This window comes from Pelophylax lessonae (genome assembly GCF_965119305.1).
Source record: "Pelophylax lessonae genome assembly, chromosome: 1".
NCBI lineage: Eukaryota > Metazoa > Chordata > Amphibia > Anura > Ranidae > Pelophylax > Pelophylax lessonae.
Window position 1 is genome coordinate 505,900,726 of NC_138768.1, and position 26,451 is coordinate 505,927,176.

Genomic DNA, 26,451 nt, shown 5'->3' on the forward strand with positions numbered 1-26,451 from the left:
CCTGCAGGCATGATGCAGGACTGTGGGCATGGTACATGCAGGGCTGTGGGCATGGTACAGAAGAGGCAGTGCTGTGGGCATGGTACAAGAGATTCTCCTGGAGAATCTCCTGTACCATGCCCGCAGCACTGCATCTCCTGAGGAGATGCAGGGGCTCCGAAGGGGTCTCACTTACCGTTTGGTGAGGCACCTTGCATTTAAAAATGGCACTGCCTGGCGCCAACACGTCACCATGCACCTTCTGCCCGAGAATAGCCAAGCGTGTCGGGCCGGCCGATACCATTTTTTTTTTTTCAGGTGCGTTGATCATCAGCCAGCCTCATCTTCAGACAGTCCTGCTGTGACTCGTCCTGGCTGTGAGTAACTGACTGCTGCGAGCTGTGATGGTCGCACGGTGCCCCTGTTGCCCATGGCGCCCCAAAGGCTTGCCATGGCCCCATGGTCTAAGAATCAACTCCTATAACCTGTACTGTACAATTAAGATAATAGGAATTTTGATGTACCTGTAAATTCTATATTTTGGAGTGCAGTATCTCTTAAAGCTTCTCTATACTGCTTGCTAAAAACTTGGATCCCCACAGAGTTGATGGGGCTATACCCGTATGAGGACATGTGGGGTGGTTCTCTGCAAAACCTTTGCCAGTGTCCATTCACCTAAAGGTAGCATTAAAACAGAGGTCTAAGACTCAACTCCTGTGTCCTGTACTGTACTCCTAGATATGGACTTTACAGGATTGTAAAAAATTCCTATTTTTCCTAACAAATTAATTTCTAACTGTGCATATGGTTTTCGTTTGGGAAATTTGATTCATACTAAAATCTAATTTTAAGAGCATATAAAGTTTGAATTGCTTTCAAACAACATTCTTCAAGTCTCCATCTCTATTACTGAATGCACTGACAAAAACATTTTTTGTACGAACACTCATTTGCAAATCTACCAGTGTATGGCCAGCTTTACTTTTACTGGGGCTCCTCCTTGATCATAAAGGTTGATCATGCTGACTCATTGTCAAGTGAACAGGCTAAAAGCAAGATGTAAAACAGGGAGCTGCCAAGCTAAACAAAAAATAGAGTTATAACTGCCTGAACATAAATGTGACAGAGCTCTGTAAATCACAAGAGTTTGCAGGTACAAACAAAATATACAGTATACACTGCTCAAAAAAATTAAAGGAACACTTTTTAATAAGTGTATAGCATCAAGTCAAATAATTTCCTGGCATATTGATCTGGTCAGTTAAGTAGCAGAGGGGGTTGTTAATCAGTTCCAGCTGCTTTGGTGTTAATGAAATTAACAATGGGTGCACTAGATGGGCAACAATGAGACAACCTTCAAAACAGGAATGGTTTTACAGGTCGAGGTCACTGATGGTTTTTTTTCCCTACTCATCTTTTCTGACTATTTTTCACTAGTTTTGCATTTGGCTAGGATCAGTATCACTACTGGTAGCATGAGGCGATACCTGGATCCTATAGAGTTTGCACAGGCAGACCAACTCCTCCAGGATGGCACATCACTACGTGTCATTGCCAGAAGGTTTGTTGTGTCACCCAGCACAATCTCAAGAGCATGGAGGAGATTCCGGGAGACAGGCAGTTACCCTTGGAGAGCTGGACAGTGCCAAAAAAGTTCCTTAACCCATCAGTAGGACTGGTATCTGCTCCTTTGTGCAAGGAGGAACAGGATGAGCACTGCCAGAGCCCTATAAATGACCTTCAGCAGGCCACTGGTGTGAATGTCTCTGAAAAACAATAAGAAACAGACTTCATGAGGGTGGCCTGTGGTCCCAATGTCATTTAGTGGGCCTGTGTTCACTGTCTGGCACCATAGATCTCGACTGGCATTTTCTATTGAACACCAGAATTGGCAGGTCCACCACTGGTGCCCTGTGCTTTTTACAGATGAGAGCAGGTTCCCCCTGAGCACATGTAACAGACATAAAAGGGTCTGGAGAAGCCACGGAGAACGGTATGCTGCCTGTAACATCATACAGCATGACTGGTTTGGTGGTGGGTCAGTGATAGTCTGGGGGGCATACCCATGGAGGGATGCACAGACATCTACAGGTTAACAATGCCAACCTGACTGCCCTTAGGTATCGGGATGAAATCCTTAAACCCATTGTCAGATCCTACACTGGTGCAGTGGGTCCTGGGTTCCTCCTGGTGCACGACAATGTGGTGAGAGTATTCAGCCAGTTCCGGGAGAATTAAGGAATTTATACTATTGAATGGCCCCCACACTCGTCTGACCTAAATCCAATAGAACACCTCTGGGGCATTATATTTCAGTCCATCCGCCACTGCAAGGTTGCACCTCAGTCCATTAAGAAGCTCAGTGATGCCCTGGTCCAGATCTGGGAGGAAATACCCCAAGACACAATCCATCATCTCATTAGGAGCATGCCCCGATGTTGTCAGGGATGCATACAAGCACGTGGGGGCCATACAAACTACTGAGTACCATTTTGAATTGCTGCAATGAAATTTAAGCAAAATGGACTAGCCTATTGCATAATTTTTTCACTTTGATTTTTTAGGGTGTCTTTGAATTTAGCCCTCTGTAGGTTGCTAACTTTCATTTCCCTAAAAACGATGTGGCATCCTTTCATTCCTAACACATTACCCAGTCCAAATCAGTATAGATATCCAGGATGATATTTTTCCCTATTGAGATCTTATGTGTTTTCAAAGTGTTCCTTTAATTTTTTTGAGCAGTGTATATTTCAGTTGTGGATTGTTGGTTGCCCAGAGTTCCACTTTAAGACTACTGATATACTGTAGAAAATGTGTAGTTTATACAAAGATTAAAGCAGAACTAAAGTCAATATACTTACCTTCTCTCTAATGCTTGAAGTCCACAAGATGTCCCTCACTAGCCCTGTCATCTTTTCCCCAGGACATACCTACTGCACATGCGCAGATGTGATTCATCCCTGCACATGGGGACTGTGCTAGCAATGTACAGTATCTCACAAAAGTGAGTACACCCCTCACATTTTTGTAAATATTTTATTATATCTTTTCATGTGACAGCACTGAAGAAATTACACTTTATTACAATGTAAAGTAGTGAGTGTGCAGCTTGTATAACTGTGTAAATGTTATGTCCCCTCAAAATAATTCAACACACAGCCATTAATGTCTAAACCTCTGGCAACAAAAGTGAGTACACCCCTAAGTAAAAATGTCCAAATTGAGCCCAAAGTGTCAATATTTTGCGTGGCCACCATTATTTTCCTGCACTGTATTAACCCTCTTGGGCATGGAGTTCAACAGAGCATCACAGGTTGCCACTGGAGTCCTCTTCCACTCCTCCATGACGATATCAGGGAGCTGATGGATGTTAGAGATCTTGCGCTTCTCCACCTTTCGTTTGAGGATGCATCACAGATGCTCAATAGGGTTTAGGTCTGGAGACAAGCTTGGCCAGTCCATCACCTTTACCCTCAGCTTCTTTAGCAAGGCAGTGGTCGTCTTGGAGGTGTTGTTATCATGTTGAAATATTGCCCTGCGACCAAGTCTCCGAGGGGAGGGGATCATGCTCTGCATCAGTATGTCACAGTGCATGTTGATATTCATGGTTCCCTCAATGAACTGTAGCTCCCCAGTTCTGGCAGCACTCATGCAGCCCCAGACCATGATATTTCCTCCACCATGCTTTACTGTAGGCAAGACACATATGTGTTTGTACTCCTTAACTGGTTTGCCGCCACACACGCTTGACACCATTTGAACCAAGTAAGTTTATCTTGGTCTCATCAGACCACAGGACATGGTTCCAGTAATACATGTCCTTAGTCTGCTTGTCTTCAAAAAACTGTGGGCTTTCTTGTGCATCATCTTTAGAAGAGGCTTCCTTCTGGGATGACAGCCATGCATATGGTCCAAGCACTGAGAGGCTGACCCCCACCCCTTCAACCTCTGCAGCAATGCTGGCAGCACTCATACATCTATTCCCCGAAGACAACCTCTGGATATAGATAGGAAAAAAGCCCCTGCGCTATCACTGGTAAGTGTAGAGAAAAAAAGAAAAAGCAATAAAGAAGGTGGGGATAGCTGCAATTCCTATTTCAGCCTTTCACAGATAACTAAATAGATAGTAATTGGTACAATATTGAAGCTGCGCTTATCCGTAATACATAAATCTCAATCACATGATGCACTACAATCAATAATAGATAGCACAGTCTTAACTAGTATGCTGCATAAGACAATAAATTATAAAGTGCTGTTGGTACAAAAGAGTGCAATGATAGGTTATCACATACACAGTAAGATAAAAAGATCCGTAAATAAATGTGACTCTTCTGTTGTGAACAAAGTATCAGTGTAAAGTGCTATAAGTGCAAATAAGGTGCGAGAATAGATTTGTATATAGCCTGGACTGTATTCCCAGTCCTGGGGCTAATATTGATATCCAAATACAGGTTATAAACAGATAAATGACATATAGTAAATCATCATAAAGTGACAATAGTGACTCAATGTGAGGTGGCTGCGTTACAATACTATATTTTCGAATGCATCGATAAATGGAATAAAAAGCCATCCAGTGGGATCTGGCCATAGAAAGTTAATTCAATGGTAAATAGCAGCATCAAAAACTTCATAAGGTGACGGTGGCGTGAAATCAGGTGATGGTATCACGTATAGGCTGAATGCGGAAGTGCAGCATCACAGACCGCTCGTCTCCCTAATACCTGGCATTGCATACTGTAACTGTAAGTTGCTACTGTTTTTTCAATAAAAGTTTATCAAAATACTACATCAGAGGAGGCTCTCTCTTTGTCTACCCTCACCTGGGAGTGTTTAGGATATTGTGACCCGCCCCCCAACTGGAAGGTGCAAGGATTGCAAGGGACCCCAGCTATCAGTCACATTTTCTGCAGCTGTAAGGGATACCTATGTGAGCCCTCCTGCATACCAGCTCCCCCCCCCCCCCCCCGGATGAACATAGAAGCATTGGAAAATACATCTCTCAATGCTGTAACCTTACAGCAGTAAGGTAAGGGTGCAGCACACCCAGAAGTCTTACATATCAGATATTTCACCGTTCACTATTTGGTGTTATCAATCACCCACCTGATCCTATCACCTGATTTCACGCCACTGTCACCTTATGAAGATTTTTGATGCTGATATTTACCATTGAATGAACTTTCTATGGCCAGATCCCACTGCATGGCTTTTTATTCAGTTTATTGATGCATTTGAAATTATAATATTGTAACGCAGCCACCTCACATTGAGTCACTATTGTCACTTTATGATGATTTACTATATGTCATTTATCTGTTTATAACCTGTATTTGGATATCAATATTAGCCCCAGGACTGGGAATACAGTCCAGGCTATATACAAATCTATTCTCGCAGCTTATTTGCACTTATAGCACTTTACACTGATACTTTGTTCACAACAGAAGAGTCACATTTATTTACGGATCTTTTTATCTTACTATGTATGTGATAACCTATCAATTCACTCTTTTGCACCAACAGCACTATTAGCATACTAGTTAAGACTGTGCTATCTATTTTTGATTGTAGTGCATCATGTGATTGAGATTTATGTATTATGAATAAGCGCAGCTTCAATATTGTACCAACCTCTGGGTATGACACTGGGCATGTGCACTCAACTTCTGAGTGGGACCTCTCCTGTTAAACCACTGTATGGTCTTGGCCACAGTGCTGCAGCTTAGTTTCAGGGTCTTGGCAATCTTCTTATAGCCTAGGCCATCTTTATGTAGAGCAACAATTCTTTTTTTTTTTTTTTTTAAGATCCTCAGAGAGTTCTTTGCCATGAGGTGCCATGTTGAACTTCCAGTGATCAGTATGAGAGAGTGAGAGCGATAACACCAAATTTAACACACCTGCTCCCCATTCACACCTGAGACCTTGTAACACTAACGAGTCACATGACACCGGGGAGGGAAAATGGCTAATTGGGCTCAATTTGGACATTTTTATCTAGGGGTGTGCTCACTTTATGTGTTCAGTTATTTTGAGGGGACAGCAAATTTACACTGTTATACAAGCTTTACACTCACTACTTTACAATGTAGCAAAGTGTCATTTCTTTCGATGTTGTTACATGAAAAGATATAATAAAATATTTACAAAAATGTGAGGGGTGTACTCACTTTTGTGTGATACTGTATGAGGAGCTACACATGCGCAGCTCTGTTTACATGCCAGAAAATGCTGTAAACAGGCAGGTAGGTGTATTTTATTGTACAAGAGACCATGCATGCTACAATAAATAGCCTACCTGCTCACAAGGGCTATCAAAATGCCTTCAGTTCTGCTTTATGTAAAAGTAGAATTTTTTTTTAACTACATCATTTCTAAATCATGGGCTAAATCCTAGCATGAAAATTATTTCAGCTAAAAAAAAAAAAACTTTGCCAAGTAAAGCAACTTTTTCCTTCATCCCAGCTCTTACCCTTGTGTTTTTTTCTGTTTGATCACTACACAATCAGCCAGTGAAACATGTTCAATAACATACAAGACTTGTCCTGGATGTCTTGCGTTTTTTAAAAGCTTAATTAACCTAATTACCTATACAACTTTTAGTGCTGGTTCACACTATAGTGATGTCAGACATTGCATGTGATTAGTACCGCACTGCTCTGCAAATCACAAGTGATGTCAGATTGTATGGCTGTATTTCCATCACATTCGGGACCAAAGATGTGCAGGACCCTTTCGGTCTGCACCAGAATCGGATCGCATGGGTGTTCACACCTATGCCACCCGCTTCCTGTCCGAATTGACAGTTTGCACTGCGCTATGCAAAATAGTCTGGGGGTGTCATTAACTTTGTATTGACACTCCAAGCAGTTCGCATATGGCAGTGTGAACTGCCTTCCAGGGGGGTGCAATGCGGGAACCCACAGTGGATTTGCAGGGTTCCTGCATTGCACCAATGTGAACCGGCGCTTAATGCATCACAGTTGTCAATATAAAAATACAGTACAATGCTACATAGTTACATAGTAAGGTTGAAAAAAGAAACCAGTCCATCTAGTTTAACCACTTGCCGACCGCCGCACGACTATCTACGTCGGCGGTCAGCCCCTCACAGGCAAAGTGACGTAGGGCTACGTCACTAGCTTGTGAGGGTCTAGGGAGCGAGCACGCGCCCCCGGAGGCGCGCTCCCGCTCCCGAGTGGTCACGGACCCCCCCGCGCGTGTGACCGGCGGACCCGATGTCCGCCGGCCACTCTGCGATCGGCGGGGGAGAGGGAGAATGTCAGGCAGCTTGTGTAAACAAGCTGCCTGTCATTCTCCTCGCTGTATGAGAGCTGATCATCTGGATCTACTATGTAGATCCGTTGATCAGTCTGCATACAGCTGAAGCCCCAGCCAATCACAGTTAGAATCACGCCCCTAGGGACACACACAGCCCCTCCCTCTCAAATAAAGTTAACCCCTTCACTACCAGTGTATTTTTACAGTAACAGTGCATATATATAGCACTGATTACTGTAGAAATGTCACTGGTAACCCCAAAAGTGTCAAAAATGTCAGTCAAGGGTCCGATCTGTCCGCCGCAATGTCGCAGTACCGCAAAAAAAATCGCAGATCGCCGCCATTACGCGTTAAAAAAAAAACAACAAAAATGACAAAAATCTTTCCCTTAGTTAGTAAACACAATAACTTTTGCGCAAACCAATCAAAATACGCTTTTTGCGATTTTTTTTACCAAACATAGGTAGCATAAAACAAATTGGCCGAAAATTTTAAAAAATTTTGATTTTTACATTTTTTTTTGGGGGAATTTCATATAAAAAAAAGGGAAAAATATTGCTATTTTTGCAAAATGGACGCTCTTTTTTTGTTTATAGCGCGTGATCAAAAAATCGCACAGGTGATCAAATACCGCCAAAAGAAAGCTCTGTTTGTGGGAAAAAAAGGACGCCAAATTCGTTTAGGTACAGCGTCGCACGACCGCGCAATTCTCCGTTAAAGTCACGCAGTGCCGAATCGCAAAATACCCCCTGGTCGGAATGGGGGTAAAATCTTCCGGGGCTTAAGTGGTTAACCATGCAACACAAAAAAAACAAAATTAGAAAACCTCCATATACACAATCCTATCATAATTGATTCAGAGGAAGAAAAAGAACTTGAAAAGTAATGTCAAGTGCATATTTTTTTTTATTTCAGGTAACCAAAGAAGAAGAATTTCTAAACCTTAATCACTGCGAACTGTTGGACTTGGTTAGTCAGGAAAGCCTAAATGTGCTTTGTGAGACTGAGGTATACAATGCCTGTGTAAGATGGATGCAGTGGGATGTGAACAACAGAGCTCAGTATTTTAATGTCTTGTTAAATGCCATTCATCTCTATGCTTTGCCACCAAAATTTCTGGAAGTACAGCTAAAGCATTGCCCCATTCTCAATAAGGAAAACTCATGTCGGAAGTTTCTGTATAAGATTTTCCAAGAAATGTCATTACACAAGCCTCTTCCACCAATGAAAGTACGGGGAAATCAGCTTATTTATGTAGCAGGTGGCTACCAACAATATTCTCTGACCTCTCTGGAGGCCTTGAATCCACATACTATGGAATGGATCATGCTTGCTGACATGTTGGAGCCCAGGAGTGGTCTTGGAGCCTGTACTGTGAGCGGACTGCTTTACACTATAGGAGGGAGAAATCATTCTGCTACAGAAAATGCAGATTCAAACTCTTTAAGCTGCTTTAATCCGATGAACAATCAATGGACAAAAAGAGCACCAATGAATGTACCAAGAAATCGTGTTGGAGTAGGTGTAATAGATGGGGCTATTTATGCTGTTGGGGGCTCCTCTGCCTCTGAACACCACAAAAGCGTTGAAAGGTAAGAAACTGATAGGTCACACTGGTACAGTAGAAATTTCAACAAAACAGAGCATTGTTTGCTTAAGGCATAAGAAAGAGTAATTAGAAAAAGGCAATATTCTTTCTTAACTCTTCATGCTGATTATTTGAAATATTGAGCACAACAGATGTTTAGGGCTCTTTCACACGGCCGCTCCGTGTGCCCGCAAATCATCCTATTTTTTTGCGGATGATTTGCGGACATAATGTAAGTCAATGGCATTGCGGATGTCAGCGGAATACCATCCGCTGACATCCGATTTTCTTCCTTTCAGTTCTGTTCCGTTTTTTGGAACGGAACAGAACCCTATTTTTTCATCCGTTCAAAAAACGGAAAGGAAGAAAATCGGATGTCAGCGGTGTCATGACACCGCTGACATCCGCAACGCCCATAGACATACATTATGTCCGCATATCATCCGCAAACGGATGGGATGATATGCGGACATACGGAGCGGATGACACAAATGTCATCCGATCCGTTAAAAAAAAAAAAAAGTCCCGCAGCGGAGCTTTCACACGGAGCGGCCGTGTGAAAGAGCCCTTAGAGCACAAAATCTAATTGCTCTGAACAGAGCTTTTCAAAGAAGGAAGAAGTGTAACGGACATAACTAATACTTATTGTGCACTTATTAATGCAGTATATTTTCAAATAACATATTGCAATTTCTATTTTTGTTTAGATTGATGGGTTAAATCACTTTCCAACTTTTCATGCCTATTGGTAGTGATATTTATTTACAAAGAGTTTATTTGGAGTAAGGTTTCAAAAAGACATATAAAAAAGTGCAATAATGAACACTGTAAATGCAGGGAGGCAAACATAAGGTAAGAGTGCAACAAGAAAACCAATCTATAATGAGAAAAAAAAGATGGAGGTTGGGGGGTGGAGCAAATGCCACAGAAAGTGTCAGTGTATTCTAAAGAAAGTATAGGCTAGAGGTTTAGAAAGCCAACTGTGGTTTAAACCAAGGTTGTGCGTGATGGCGAATCTTGATACCCCAGATGTTTTGCAACTACATCTCCCATGATGCTCAACCATACTGCCTCATTGGAAATATAGTTCCAAAACATCTATGGTGCCCAAGGTTTGCCATCACTGTGCTAGGGTTATACAATATGTGCTGGAGGTCAGTGGGGGATTATAATGTTGCAGGAATTCATTGCTTATGACACTTGTCCCTGTTTCTGGTAGATGAGAGAGGGGGAAGAAGAAGAGTATTTGAGAAGAAAAATGCAAAGAAAAGAGGAGGGAAAAAAGAAAAAATGCAGGGGTTGGGGGAAGGAGGAGCAAGGAGACCAGGTACACAGTAACGTTGGTTCAGTGGAAGGCTCTTTAAGAGCAAGAAACGAGAATGGCAGTTCTATTCCCATAAGTTTCTCATGTACCATAATGCCAATCGGCAATCACCCTCTGTTTCACCTCCATAAAGCCCAATGCTACCAAGCTTTGGCCAGCTTTTGTCTGGCAGCAAGAAAGATGAAGTCCACTAATTTCCTTTTGCATAAGAAAAAGGTTAGAAACTGGCCAATGTAGCAAGGCTTCTCCATAGGTTCTGGATCAAGTAATGGTTCAGGACTGATCAGATTGTATACTGGAATCCAGAACCAACAAGCTTTTTAGGGCAGTGCCATTATATGTGTATAAAGGTATTATGCTCCCCTCAGCTCTGAAAGCAAGCAGCAGAGACACCAATGACAAATTCAGCGATATGGTCAGGAGTCATGTAACAGAGAGAAAGCACCTTGTAAGAATTTTCTTGAGCTAAAATGTTTGGTGATCGTTTCGCTGTGGCAGTCCTAATTTGTTGCAGTCAACTAAAGCCCGGGATTCTCCTAGGTCCTTTTCTAATTTCTCTATAGGAGTTTTGAAGTGCTCGGTAAGGAAAGTGTATAAGGCGGAAACAAGGTCCTTAGAATAGGGATTCAGCAGACAGCGATTTTTGAACAGGGACAGATGAATCTGCAATCTGCTCCGTGTTGATGTGCATGAGGGTGCTTATATAGTCTCTAACTTGCATATATCAGAACTTTCCATACTGGGCAGTTTCCAATTTTCTCTAAGGGGTTGGAGAGGTTGGATACCATTTATTAACCACTTCTGGACCGGAAGGATTTGCCCCCTAATGACCAGGCCATATTTTGCAATTCTTCACTGTGTTACTTTAACGGACAATTACGCGGCCATGCAATGCTGTACCTAAATAAAATTTATGTTTCAATGTTTTTATTAAAGTTTTTTTTGGAAAGAAAGCGTTAACAGTGCACTAGGAGCCAACATGGCTCAAATACTTCGTATGTATACAGTAAATATCTCAGAAAACAAGACATACATTAGTGCCAATGCAGAAAAACACAAAAGCAAAATGGGTAGTCAATAAGACTATAACCTAAAATGTAAACTTAATTTAGGCATCCAACCAACAGTGCGAAAGCATAGCGGCACCCAGACAGACAGCGCCCCCGCTATTACATCCTACAGGACCGACGGTCCGGGCCCGACCCCTCAATGGCGCCCCTACGGGAACTCACTGCGCCCTTCCAGAGGGGGCGAACCCCAACCCCTATAGCAAACCCTCCACTAGTGGGGGGCACAGCCTGTCGTCCGTGCACCGTCAGAAAAATATCAGAAATTAAGAAAAAAGAGAAAAAATAGATAGAGGGAAAGGGACCAGACTGGGGGAAAAGGAGGAAACTGCAGAGGAGGGCAGCAGGAATGGAAGAGGGAGAGAGAAGAAAGACATCAGCGGCTATGGAGAAAATAGAAGGCCGAGGGTCGACACCCAGGCCCCGCCCGCCCCGCCGGGGGAAATCCCCCCCACAACAACCCAACCAATGCTACCAAGGCACCCGAGCACCCCTATGAGGGGCCCGCCAGGTACCTTATCCAGGGGTCCCAAGTTTTATCAAACATGCGCATCCTATCATTCAATATTGCCACCATTCGTTCATTTAACATGATCCAGGTCAGTTTGGCTTTCAAGAGCTCAAATGGCACCACGGGGGTGCGCCACGAGCGGGCTATGGCTATTTTAGCGGCCGTGAACACAAAGGCAATGAGGCGCTTAGCGGGCTTAGTTGCTCCCTCCACTGGTTTACCCAGAAGGGCATTTTGGGGGTCTTTCGCCAAATTGACTTGAGTCAAGGAGTAAACAAAATTGTAGACTCGGATCCAGAATCGGCGAACTTTCGGGCAAGTCCACCACGTGTGGAGCACCGTGCCCACCTGGCCACATCCCCGAAAACAATTGGGGGATGCAGTGCTCACCGCCGCTGCCAACCTGACCGGAACCATGTACCAACGCAAAAACACCTTAAAGTTTGCTTCTATCAAAGAAGTATTAAGTATGGATCTAGAGTTAAACTGTGCTAAAGCACTCCATTCCGCCCTGTCCAGAGACTCTCCCAGATCCTCCTCCCAGCGTAACATGTATGGCAGTTTACTGTCATCTCCGTGGAGTATATTATAAATCGTAGATATGTAGCTTTTTTGCTTGTCTAGTGTGCGGCAAAGATACTCCATTGGTGTGGAGGTAGTGATATCGCTTTTTCGCCTAAGGGAGGCTGCGAAATGGGAGATCTGGGCGTAGCGAAAGTACTCCCCCTCAGGGAGGGAATACTTCTCCTGCATTTCGGATCTGGTAAATAGTCCTCGGTGGTCGCATAAATCCGCCAACCTGAGAAGCCCCCTGTTTGTCCACCAGTCAAACATTGCCGGGGTCAGACCCGGTGGAAACAAAGGGTTGCCCAGTAGGGGCGCCAGCGGAGCATGGAGGGACTTAAAGGAGTGCCTGCCCGACAGCCTATCCCAAACCCCCAGGGAGTGGGAGAGGGCAGGACAGAGCACCCCCGGTCTGTCCCTAGCTCTTAACCACAGCGCGTGGTGGATCGGAATCCCCAAGTGGGCCGCCTCCATGCGCATCCAGATCGGGAGAGGGTCCCGGGAGTGGAAGCGTACCAGTTGGGCCAACTGAGCGGCATGGTAATATTTGCTCAGTTCCGGGACCCCCAGTCCCCCTCTGAGTTTAGGGGTATAAAGAGTCCGTCTATTGACTCTGGGCCTCTTGTCCCCCCATATAAACCGGATGACCGACCCCTGAAAATCCTTAATATCAGTCATATTAAGCATTATGGGTAGAGTGCGAAATAGATACAACAATCTAGGCAATATGTTCATTTTCACCGAATTCAACCTACCGAACCATGACGGGGGGCTAGCAGACCAAGTAGCAAGATCTTCCCGTAGTTTTTTATATAAAGGTGGGTAGTTACAGGCATAAAGGGTGGTTATTGAGGCCGTGAGATGAATTCCAAGGTATGGCAGTGACCTTTCTTGCCATGCAAAGGGAAAGTTGTCCCTGAGGGCAGATAGGGTAGTATTATCCAGTGTTAGGTTCAGAGCCCGAGATTTGGAGGGGTTTATTTGGAGACCTGAGATGGACGCAAACTCCGCCATGTCCTTAAGTAAATTGGGGATAGAAATCAGTGGGGCCGAAAGGTACATCAAGATGTCGTCCGCAAATAGGGCGCACTTATGCTCCACCCCCCCACATTGTAAGCCCTTAATGTCCGGGTTGGATCGCAATTTAATGGCCAATGGTTCCAGGGCTAAGATAAATAAGAGCGGGGATAAAGGACACCCCTGTCTAGTGCCCCTCCTAATGTGCAAGAAAGGGGATCCGTAACCCTTAATAGACAGTTTCGCAACTGGGTCACTATATAACGTGCTTACTAGAGATAAAAAGTGTTGTCCAAAGCCAAAGCGCTCCAGTGTCTGGAAAAGATATTCCCAGGACAGGGAATCAAAGGCCTTGTGAAGATCGAGGGACAATAGCATGCCCTTTCTGGGGCCTACGTTATCCCAGTTAGATTGGAGGGCTGAAATCACGTCTATTGCACGCCGGGTCTGGTCAGGCGCCTGTCGGCCCTGCACAAAGCCGGCCTGATCAGGATGGATATATTCCGCCAAAAAAGTGTTGAGCCTAGTCGCCAGCACCTTCGCCATAATTTTAAGGTCAACATTGATGAGCGATATCGGCCTGTAGTTGAGACAGTCCCCATGGTCCTTGCCCGGTTTTGGCAGCACATGGATATACGCATTATTTTCATATGTCGGGATGGGGGTCCCTGCTCTAATAGAATTAAAGTAGGAGCAGAGATGGGGGGTCAGGGTCTCTTGAAACTTCTTATAATAATGGCCAGAGAAACCGTCCGGTCCCGGCGCTTTATTAGGGTTGATGGATTTGATTGCTACCAATATTTCTGTGGTAGAGAACTCCCTGTCCATAATCTCCACATGGGGGGCGGAAAGGCTAGGGAGGAAGATATCCCGAAAAAAGGCCTCTACCGCGGACTGTCTAAGCGGCTGCGGTTGGGAATAGAGCTTTGTGTAAAAGTGATAAAATTCGTTGACCACTAATTTGGGGTCCTGTGACCGGAGACCAGACCTAAGCCTCAATTTTGGTAGTGCTGGGGAATAGAGTCTCGGGGCCAGTTTGCGAGCCAAAAGTGTGTGCGGTTTATTGCCCAGTGTGTAATAGCGATTCCTCGACCAGCGAATGGACTTTTCCGCTTTAGTGGTCAAGCTAAAATTAAGGGCCACCCGTGCCGCGTCAATTTTGTGTCTGATGTCCACCCCCGGATGTCTCTTCTGCTCCCTTAGGAGGTCCCTCAGCTCCGCATCCTGACGCAGTATCTCTCCGTCGCGTTCCCTTTTTTTCCGGGAGGCAATCTGGATAAGCTTGCCTCTAATCGTCGCTTTATGCGCCGCCCATACCATGGCCGGGGATGTATCAGTCGATGGGTTGTCCAGAAAATATTGATGTAAGCAATCGGTCACTTCCTTAAGTATAAGGGGGTCATTCAGTAGGGAGGCGTTGAGCCTCCAGGCTGAAAATTTAGGTTTAGTCCACAAGTCAGAGACGGTCATCACTACGGGGGAGTGGTCAGACCACGGGGTGGGAATGATTTGTGCCTTTAGTACAAACGGAAGGAGAGCCGACAATGCAAAGAGGTGGTCTATACGGGCATACGTCTTATGCGCATGAGAGTAGTGGGTGAAATCGCGCGTCGTGGGATGATCATTCCTCCACACATCCACCAATCCTGTGGAGTGCAATAATCTAGCCAATTTAACCCCCAGACGCGGGGCATGTTTCAGAGAGGCACGCAAGGCGTCCGACCTATCCATGACCTGGTCCAAGGGGACATTACTGTCACCCCCAAACACTACATGTCCCATCGCACGCGGCATCACCACGCTCAGCATTTCCTGGAAGAATTGAATTTGCCCCACGTTCGGAGCATAGTAGGAGACAAAGGTTACGTCGTGCTCATTTATCCTGCCCTGGACCATTAGGTACCTTCCCTCCCTGTCTCTGATCACCTCTTTAGGTGTGAACGGGACCCTCTTGGCTATACAGACCGCCACCCCCCGTTTCTTATCTTCGCTATTGGACATGTAACAGTTGGGAAATTTGGCGCTAAGTTTTTTGGGTGCTGAAGTGCGAGGGAAGTGGGTCTCCTGTAATAGGAGGACATCGATTCCCTGTTTATGGTAGAACTGAAAAGCCTTTGTTCGCTTCACCGGTGCGTTAAGGCCCTGGACATTATGTGTCAGAATTTTAAAGTTACTTGGCAAGGGGTTCGTCATTGTGGTTCGGTAGGTTGTACTCGCCTGAATGTCATGATGGATGAGCCGCCTCTCCTCCCCACCTCCGGGAACGAGCCATCGGGGCCCGGATGTCGAGTAGTCGCCATGTCAGAAGGGAAAAAGAAAAAGGGGTTAGAAGAAAGACAGTAAAGTAAAAAAAAGAACACAAAAGAACAAAAGGTCCCCCGCCTTCCCCCCCACCGCCCATACGGCGGGAGGGGGGGGGGCGTAGGGTATGCTAGTAGTACCAACAATTTACACAGTGTAAGCTGGTTGTGGGGTCCAGCACCCCATGTATATTCGCGAGGTTGTTCACTGCACATAGCAGCGAGCAAGGTCGCGGAAAGTGGCATGCGGAAGCAACCCGACTCGCTTCAATCCATGCCATAGAACCATGTCACTGCAAGAGGAAAAACATAGTGAAACCATAACTTCACAAATCTCCAGTTAAACTAATGGGAGTCCCGTAGATCCCCTGATAACCCCCCGCCACCGACCAACCACAGCATGGCCGACCGGCAGCCAGAGGGAAATAAAAAAAAAAAAAAAAAAAAAAAAAAAAAAAAAAAGGAAAAACCCCAACATTCCCATCCCAACAGGTACTGCAACCCTATATTCCCCGTGGTGGGGAGGCAACAGCGTCCGTGTCTCAACAGCAGAGTCCAGAGACCCCTGAAATGCGATCAACAGGAGACAGCATAATAAACCTGGAACGGCTGTCATAAACAAAAGGAACCCTCGAGTTCTGGAATCCAAGTTCTCAGCGAAGGCTTGCATCAAAAAGAGAAAAAAAAAAAAAAAAAAAATTTTTCCCTTCTTTTTGCCTTTTCTTGGTGTAGTGGTAGCCGGCAGACCAGCACAGTCTACAGGTAGAGTCCAGTCAAAAAACAAAATGTAAAATAAAGATGAAGGCATGAACGAACAGAGCAGTTTGGCCCCTCGTCAAAAAAGAAGTAGAATGAAGTGGAGTAAATGAGCCGCAGCATCTCACGGCGGAGTGCGTTGTTTAGTGTTACCCCTCTTGGCCGGCTGTGACCACAAAGGTGATAGTGGTCGGGATGGCTCTTCCGGGGAGCCCCGCGGGGATCTGGCCGGGGGGGGCTCTCGTGAAATAATTCCCAGCTCCAGAAGGACATCTTCGCCATCATGAAAATTGGAGAATGAGTAGGATCTACCCTTAAATGAGAAAGACAGTCTGAACGGGTAGGACCAGCGGTACTTGATCTGGCGATTTATCAGATGAGTCAGTAGTGGTTTCAGAGTACGCCTTTTTTGTATAGTCGCCTGGGATATGTCGGCGAATATCTGCACTGGGTGATCCAATAGGGTGACATCGTTGCGGTAGCGGGCAGCTGCCATGACCTTTTCCTTGATCCTGTAGAAATGGGGTTTCACAATGATATCTCGTGGTAACCCATCCGAGCGTGGTGCTGTCAGGGCCCGATGGAATCGATCAAGCTCTAAGTGGTGCGGGGAAATTTCGGGGATGAGGTCAGTCATTAGTGTATGGATAGCTGGTTCCAGATCAGTGACCGACTCAGGAAGTCCTCTAATTCGAAAGTTATATCTGCGAGATCTGTTTTCAAGATCCTCAATTTTAGCCTGGGCATCGACTAATTGGTCCTGGAGTGTGACTATTAGCCTGTGGTTTTGGTTGACTCTCTGAACTGTCCCATCCATTTTGGATTCGATTGAATCAAGTCTGCCCCCAATTTCTTGGAAGTCCCCCTTCATCCCTGCAGCAATGGTGGCACAGGCCTTAGAGAGTTCCTGCTGTAGCAAGGCCGAGAACCTGGCTATGAGCACAGAGTCCCCTGAGTATGAGGGCTGGGGAGGAGGGAAAGCTGCAGAGCTGCCTTGGCTGAGAGCTAATTCTGCTATGTCTGCCATTTGTCTGTCCATAGAGGATGATGGTGACACTGCCCCCTCCACTTCCCCATCAAGTGAGGCCTGATAGGGGGAGAAGCCATGGGACGCAGCCTGCGGGGACCGGGTGCTGGCCCCCTGGGACTGGGATGAGAAGGGATCTCCTACCTCCTCCGTCCTGGAGACTGCTGGCGAAGGGTGTCCTGTGCGGTGGGGGGATGAGGTGACCGTCCCCAATGTTGGCGAGGTTGGTGGTTTAGCAATGTGAGACTTGGCTGGATCGCGGCCATCTTGGATTGCTGTGGCAGGCAAGGAGAGGACAGGCGCTGCTTGTTGGAGGGCTGTGCCGGCGTGGAAGACTTTTTCTTGCCCGCTCCGGTGTTCCTCCTGTGCATCCTCCGCTCCCCCGTAAGCTGCTGCCGCTCTGCAGCTATTCTCTCCGGTCTGATCGCCTAATTATAGCTATGAAGGCGGCGGGTTGTGCGGAGCGCGGTCAGTGCATGTCCTGATCCGGCGCCGCGCGCATGCGCACTCCCTAAATAAAATTTATGTCCTTTTTTTCCCACAAATAGAGCTTTCTTTTGGTGGTATTTGTTCACCTGTGCGATTTTTATTTTTTGCGCTATATACAAAAAAAGAGAGACAATTCTGAATAAAATATTAATATTTTTCACATTCTGCTATATAATATATTCCCCCCCCCAAAAAATGTAAAAATCTGAATTTTTTTATCAACTTAGGCCACTTTATTTTTTGCTACATATTTTTGGTAAAAAAGAAAATCGCAATAAGCGTATTTTGATTAGTTTGCGCAAAAGTTATCGCATCCACTAACTACGGAAAAGATTTGTCATTTTTATTGTTTTTTTTTGTTTGTTTTTTACTAGTAATGGCGGTGATCTGCGGGTTTTTGCGGGACTGCGACATTGCAGTTGACAGATCGGACCCCTGACTGACATTTTTGACACTTTTAGGGGGGACCAGTGACATTATTACAGTAATCAGTGCTAAAAATATACACTGTTACTGTAATAATGACACTGGCAGGGAAGGGGTTAACACAGTAAGTGATCAAGATGTTAAATGTGTACCTAGGGGCATGTTTCTAACTGTGGGGGGGGCGTGGTTTGTGAAATGATCCCATAGACCTTTGATCCGATATAGCAGGATCACAGGGGCTCTGTGATCATTCCAGAGAGAAGAACGGTCAGCTGTGTTTACAACAGCTGCCCGTCCTTCTCTCACAGCGGGGAGCGATCGCAGGTGTCAGGCGGCAGTCAGAGCCGCCTGCTCCGTGACTAGAACCTTTGCTAGGATCTTTGTATCTGTGTTTGGGAGCGAAATTGGTCTATATTTACACCAAGAATGAGAGTCAGGTGTCCCTTTGGGGATCATGATAGTGTTGGAATGTGTAGTCAATTTGCAGTCTCCTCATATAAAGACTGTACTTTGATCATGTGAAACTAGCAGTCCCAGTTGACCTGAGGGAAAAAGGAAGGTTGGCGGAGCATAATAACTGAGGATAAGTTCTGAACCTTGAAGATCATCTCCCAGAAGAAGGCATTGACTTCGGGGGTTCCGAAATGTGTTTGTTGTGACTTTACAATAAGCTACATAGTTAAATAGTAGGTGAGGTTGAATAAAGACAATAGTCCATCCAGTTCAACCTGTGTAGGTGTGTGTGGCTGTAATCATCTCACATACCCCTGAATGTTCTGATCCTTGAGATGTAAGTCTAAGAGTCTTTTGAAAGCCACCATACTACCCGCAGAAACCACCTCTTGTGGTAGAGAATTCCACAATCTTGTAGCCCTAACAGTAAAGAACCCCCCACGTTGCCTGAGGTTAAAACACTTCTCTAATCGCATTGTATGCCCTCGAGTCCTCATGCAATCCCTTCGAATGAACAGCTTTTTTTCTAAGCTGGGATCCCCATTAAGATATTTATAAATTGCTATCATGTCCCCCCTCAGACGTCTCTTCTCCAGGGAGAATAAATCGAGCGATTGTAGACGCTCTTCATAGTCAAGGTCCTCCAATCCCCTAATTAGTTTAGTTGCCCTTCTCTGGACTCTCTCCAGCTCCAACACATCCCTCCTGAGGACTGGCGACCAGAACTGGACAGAATACTCCAGATGCGGTCGGACCAGAGTTTTATAAAGTGGAAGGATTATAGTCTTATCTCTGGAATACATCCCTTTCTTTATGCATGCTAATATTCTGCTGGCTTTGGCAGCTGCCGCTTGACATTGCATGCTGTTGCCTAATCTATCATCAACCAAGACTCCCAGATCCTTCTCCATTTTTGATTCCCCCAAGGGTTTCCCTCCTAACGTGTATTGTGTTTTTATGTTTTTAGTCCCCAAGTGCAAAACCTTACACTTCTCCACGTTAAACCTCATTTGCCATGTCGTTGCCCACTCTGTAATTTTGTCCAGGTCATTCTGTAGGATATCTGCTTCATGCTGTGCAGTTATTGCTCTGGCCAATTTTGTGTCATCTGCAAAAACTGATATCGAACTACTGATCCCGACCTCAATGTTGTTTATGAATAAATTGAACAAGGTTGGTCCCAGGACTGAGCCCTGGGGCACCCCGCTTACTACCTCAGACCAGTCTGAGTATGCGCTGTTTATTACCACTCTTTGGACACGCCCTTTAAGCCAATTCCGTATCCAAGAGCAAACCCTGCTGTCGATACCTGCAGACCTTACTTATAAATTAAGCGCTTGTGGGGAACTGTATCAAACGCCTTAGCGAAATCCAAGTACACTACATCCACTGGTCTCCCCCTATCTAGCTCACAGCTCACCTCCTCGTAGAATGTTAATAGATTGGTTTGACAAGAACACCCATTTGTAAACCCGTGCTGATTACTGCTGATGATGTTGTTGTCTTTAGCAAACTCTACGATATAGTCCCTTATCATCCCCTCCAGAAGTTTACATACTATTGATGTCAAACTGACAGGCCTATAATTTCCCGGGATATGCCTCTGGCCCTTTTTGAATATCGGAATCACGTTAGCTTTCTTCCAATCCCCTGGTACATCTCCTGTCCTAATACTGTCAGCAAAGATCAGGAACAGTGGTCTGGATATAACCTTACTGAGTTCCTTGAGTACTCTGGGATGTACGCCATCCGGGCCTGGTGATTTGTTTGTGTTGAGTTTATCCAGCCTTTCCCTGATTTCACCCTCTGTTAGCCATAGTGGCAAGTCCTGTGTATTACTACTAACCATACAGTCATGGTCAGTGTACCCCTCCGTTTCCTGTGTAAAGACTGACGAGAAAAAAGCATTCAGCACGGTTGCTTTTTCAGTGTCCTCTGTAACCATCCTCCCATCATTGTTAATTATGTGTGCAATATGCTCTGCCCTAGTTTTTTTGCTGTTGATATATTTAAAGAATTTCTTTGGGTTTTTTTACTATCCTCCGCTATTTGTCTCTCAAAGTTGATTTTAGCCATCTTGATTTCTTGTTTACTTTTCTTATTTGCCTCCTTGTATTGCTCGAAAGTCGATACTGTGCCCTCTGATTTATACTTCTTGAAGGCCAATTTTTTTCCCCTAATAAGTTTTTTGACGCTACGGTTTAACCAGCCAGGTTTGGCTTTGTCTCTTCTAAATTTATTTCCCATAGGAATGCACTGCAAGATGCCTTTGCCCAATATGTTCCTAAAGCATTCCCATTTTTCCTCTGTGGTCAGGGATCCCAGGGTTTGGTCCCAGTTTACCCTTTCCATCAATGAGTACAATTTTGGAAAGTTTGCCCTTCTGAAGTTTAGGGTTCTTATGTTCCCCACTTGCCTTGTTATATTGTTATTTATACTAAATGTGATCATCCTGTGATCGCTAGAGCCCAGGTTGTCCTGGACTCCTACCTGCGAGATTAGGTCTGGGTCATTAGTGATCAATAGATCCAGGACTGCATTTTCTCTAGTCGGAGAATCCACCAACTGTGACATGTAATTATCCAGTAAGGTTTCCGTGAATAGGCGGGCCTTCTGTGAGTGTGTAGTCCCCTCGTCCCAGTCAATGTCGGGATAATTGAAGTCCCCCAATATGATGACTGATCCCAATTTTGCCACTTTACTCATTAGTGCTAAGAATTCCAGCTCTACCTCCTATGTATAGAGTGCTAAGGCTAGGAGGGCCAGGTAGACCTGAGTTCTAGGGTGGGTGAAAAGTATAATCGATTTGGCGATCAACCGACTGCTAATGATGATGTTGCGCAAGAAGGGCAGGAGCCATGGAAGGCATTATGAGCTAGTGCGCCCTGGCTTTACAGGGATAGGGTCATAAGAATTAGTGATAAGGGGGCTCATGTCACAGTGGCCATTTGGTAGGCACACAGGTGCCCACACAGTGTACGTAAAGGACAGTACCTAAAGGACAGTTGCCAGGTGTACTGTATTCTGCAAGCATGTGAAGGTCGGAAAAACTGTTAGATAAATTAAATGAAATTCTGTAAAGGAATAAGGGTTAAGGGTGCATTGTCAAGGATGCAGATAGGGAAAGCTTGTGTGAGAGTTTGCGTGAAAGAACAGAGATGCTTTAACAAGCAGCAAGCGAATGGAAATGGGGATGGGGAATAAATGTGGAATCTAAAACGGAGCATCCCAACAGTCCTCATGCCACTGTGCACATAGTGTATGGCAGCCTAGGGTGTGTATCTAAGTCCTTCATAGATTGAAGTGAATACTAAAATTAATATCCACAGTCAGGGAAGAAAAGGCATGAGTGCTGCATTTAGCAGAAGGGTGGCCCCAAAAACCACAAAGCACACCACTGTATGGGGGGTATATGAGCACTAAAAAACATTTCTTACACTTTAATAGGGGTAAACTAACCACCAAATGTGCCTTCAGTTTCTACAGCAGTTAACAAGGTGTGAATAACAGTGATATTGTTTACAGGACAGGTCGATCATACATTTTAGTCAGAGAATAACACCCCTGAAATGAGACCATAATTAACTCTGTGAGAGGGGGCCGGGAAACTATCCCAGACAACAGAATAACTTGCCCCATAGTACATGGAGTTCAGCACAGCAAGTCCAGTTGGAAGCACTCAAGGGGGTGTTCTCCAGGCACAGGTGGACATGGTTGCTGCACAGCTATACAGGGTGGAATAAGGGGTGGGGAGTGGAAGAAATCCCTGAAATGAATGTAGCCAAAAGTCTCCTGTAAGATAACAACTTAATCAGATAAACCTTGCCAAATTTCCTTGAATGGGGCCTGCTCAAAACTGATTAACTTGTGTAGATCTAAGTATGCATAACCACTAGCATAAAAATGAGTTAATAATAAATCTCTGGAATTAAATGAGTAAAGGCTATGTCTGCTTGTGATAGCAATAGTCAGGCCAAGGAAGAGCTGTGTGGAGTCAACCATTTGGTTCACCATGCGGGGAATACTCAAGATCTGATTCATGTAAAAGCATGTAAGATAGTGTGAAGATGTCGGGGAGGATGATGATTTTCACAGTGCCCCAAAGCATGGGGGTGTAGAGGCATCCAGAGGGAATTGTAGGCAAACCTTCTGAAAACTAGCATGTCGTTGTTCAGTGTTTTGAAGCCAGTCCTTGGTGCAGAAAATGTAGTTTAGTTATAATATCTGATGGTGGACCACCTTTTCTCTTGGGGTTGAGGGCTGTATGGATGCTGTACATCCTGAGTCTAAAGGCTATACAGGTGCTAGCAACTGGAATAGGGCCATCTCAGTATCTTGCAGATCCTCAGTGGTTTCCAGGAGGCCCCTGATGTGACTATTACTGCAATGGACTCTGTTTTCAAAGTCCTCAAGCTGGAAGACCAGGAAGACTAGTTCATCCTGAACTGTTTGTATCCTGTTCATGACCATCAAGGATTGTGGTGGCCTCATCTATCCTACTTTCCAGCGAGGCTGGAGCTCTATGATGGCTGCAGAGGCTTTTGTAAGCTCCTCCTGCACAATGTCCTCCCCCTTGTGCCATAATCTTGGCTGGATGCCTACAAAGAAGTTGTTTTTAGAGTCTACAGAAAGCTTATAAACTAATTCTTCCCTCATGGTGCTCAGTGCCATCTTGGTTGAGGAATACTCGCCATCCAGGATAAGCAAGTTCTGTGTTCCCTTTCTGTTTTCAGGTTGCCAGCCCATTGTCGCCAGGTGCTGGAGTGACTAGCGAGGGGATTAGTTGGGTTAGGTTGGGTTGATGTGTTGCATTGGTCCCTGGGTTGCTGATGGACAATGGTATTTTCCTGATTAATTCAGAGTGGTTTCAGAAGACGACCATTTTTTCTGCTGCTTGCATGTGCCCCAGTAAAAGGAGTAAAACCCCTGAGCCTCCTGTTTTTATCTACCTACTACAATGCAAAGGAATTTGACTCATTCCACTGCATCTCTGCATTTATATAAAGTGTGTGTAAAATATTATGTGCTCTATTTGTGTTGGGTTCTTTCTGTGTTTGCTGTGGGTGTTTTCTTTCTGTGTTCTGTGCCTCTTTGTGGTCTGTTTGTGTGATGTGTGCATTGACCATGAGGATGTAAAGTTGACTTCAGAAACCTGTAAAGTATTGCTGTTATATAACAGGGGCCCTCTTCTGCAAACGAAAACTGTGAGGGTTAAGAGCAACGTTGATAAGAGCAAAGAGGTAGATGAAAGCCACCTCCTTACTGAAATGAGTACTGAGAAATAAGGTGTGTGTAAATTCAGCACTATTTATGTAATTACCCCAATGAGAAATATGTGATATAGGATAGAATTACAAAGCAGGAGTAATAGGACTACAAGCACTTTTACAAGCACTGATGTTTACCACATACACTATATTGCCTAAAGTATTGGGACACCTGCCTTAACACGCACTTAAACTTTAATGGCATCCCAGTCTTAGTATGTAGGGTTCAATATTGCGTTAGCCCACCTTTTGCAGCTATAAAAGCTTTAACTCTTCTGGGATGGCTGTCCACAATGTTTAGGAGTGTGTCTATGGGAAAGTGTGACCATTCTTCCAAAACCGCATTTGTGAGATCAGGCACTGATGTTTGACAAGAAGGTCTGGCTTGCAGTCTCTGCTCTAATTCATCCTAAAGGTGTTCTATCGGGTTGAGGTCAGGAGTCTGCATAGGCCAGTCAAGTTCCTCCACCCCAAGCTCGCTCATCCATGTCATTATGGACCTTGCTTTGGGCACTGGTGCCCAGTCATGTTGGAACAGGTAGGGGCCATCCCCAAACTTTTCCCACAAAGTTGGGAGCATGAAATTGTCCAAAATGTATTGGTATGTTGACGCTTTAAGAGTTCTCTTCACTGGAACTAAGGGGCCAAGCCCAACCCCAACCCCTGAAAAACAACCCCACACCATCATACCCCCTTCACCAAATGATTTGGGCCAGTGCACAAAGCAAGGTCCATAAAGACATGAATGAGCATGTTTGTGGTGGAGAATCTTGACTGGCATGCACAGAGACCTGACTAGGGTTGAGCGGACACCTAGATGTCCGTGTTCGACGGGTTCGGCCGAACTTTAAAAAAAAGTCCGGGTCCGTGTCCCGGACTTTTACCGAACTTTTCCCGGACACCGAACCCCATTGAAGTCAATGGGGACCCGAACTTTAAGGCACTAAAATGGCTCTAAAACACCAAAGGAAAGGGCTAGAGTGCTGCAAATGGCAGCAAAACGTAATTAAGAGCATGGCAAGTGCTCTGCAAACAAATGTGGATAGGGAAATAACTTAAAACAACAAAAAAAACAGAAAAATAAAACAATGTTCTTCTTCATCTCTGAAGGACGAGGCCCATATGGAGTAGGAGGGAGGTTGAGGTGGTGGTGGATGTGGCGGTGACATAGGCGTGCGCACAGGGTGTGCTGGGTGTGCCTGGGCACACCCTAATCACCTAGGGCACATAGCATTGCCAGTGAGGAGATGGGAAAGATCTCCCTGGGACCTGCTCTGCTCTATTTCTCCTTGCCTACAGGTACATGGCCCCGATACATTACTCTCCCTGCTGGCAAACACATGCATGTGTATTTCAACTTTGGGGTGCACACCTTAATGCAATAGGCTGCGCACACCTATGGGCGGTGTAGGTGGAAGCGGCGGTGGAGGAGGACCAGGGCCGGATTAACAGCATCATGGGCTTGGTGCTGAGGATTTTGAAGGGCCTTAAGGGCCGTGCCTTGCCATGCACCCAGAGGAGGAAGGGTGCAGCCATGCATGCCTAATTCAACATGGGATGCTGTCTCTGAAGCCCATAAACACATCCATGCATCGCCAACTGTCCCTCCTTGTCCGGCCTTCACGCTGTGTGGGGAGGTTCTGAGGGTGCTGCCTGGGGAAGCGAGCATAGAAGCCAGACTTCTGTGTTTACAAGTGACAGAAGAGCGGTAACAGTGAATATGGCCAACCCGGGGCCTATATAAAAAGGTAGGGGCCTGGAGCTGCAGCTCCAATAGCCCCTACATTAATCTGGCCCTGAGGAGGAGGACGAGGTAGCCAACACTGCTTCTTTTCAAAAATTTTAAATGAGGGTACACCCCAAAAGAGTGAGAAAGAGCAAAAATGGAACAATGGGTGGGTAAGGTCGGTATCCATTGCTATTCTGCATAAGGTACGGAAAAGTCCCGTGGGATCCATGCCTGGTTCATTTTAATGAACGTGAGCTTGTCCACATTGTCTCTGGACAGGCGGCTGCGCTTGTCTGTTATAACGCCCCCAGCCGTGCTAAATACCCGTTCAGATAATACACTGGCTGCAGGGCACGCCAGCACCTCCAAGGCGTAAAGGGCAAGCTCAGGCCATGTGCCCAATTTGGAGACCCAGAAGTTGAAGGGGGCAGACCCGTCATTCACTACATGTAGGCGTGTGCACACATACTGCTCCACCATGTTGGTAAAATGCTGCCTCCTGCTAAGACGTTCCATCTGAGCTGCTGGTGCTGCTGTTTGTTGTGGCGTGCTGACAAAGCTTTTCCACATTTCGGCCATGCTAACCCTGCCTTCTGAGGTGCTGGCGGTGCCCTGGTTGCGTTGGCGACCTCCTCCTCCTCCTCCTCTGCCTTGTGCTTCCACTGTGGCC

General features: G+C 45.5%; 1 protein-coding gene across 1 annotated transcript in view; it reads left to right on the forward strand.

Moving 5' to 3' along the window:
* LOC309545089 (kelch-like ECH-associated protein 1A) overlaps positions 1-26,451 on the forward strand; it is a 63,964-nt gene that overhangs the window by 11,454 nt on the left and 26,059 nt on the right. Inside the window, exon 3 of the mRNA XM_082244222.1 lies at positions 8,179-8,855. Within this exon, the coding sequence (XP_082100348.1) occupies positions 8,179-8,855 (677 nt within the window). The remainder of the gene's footprint in view (positions 1-8,178; positions 8,856-26,451) is intronic.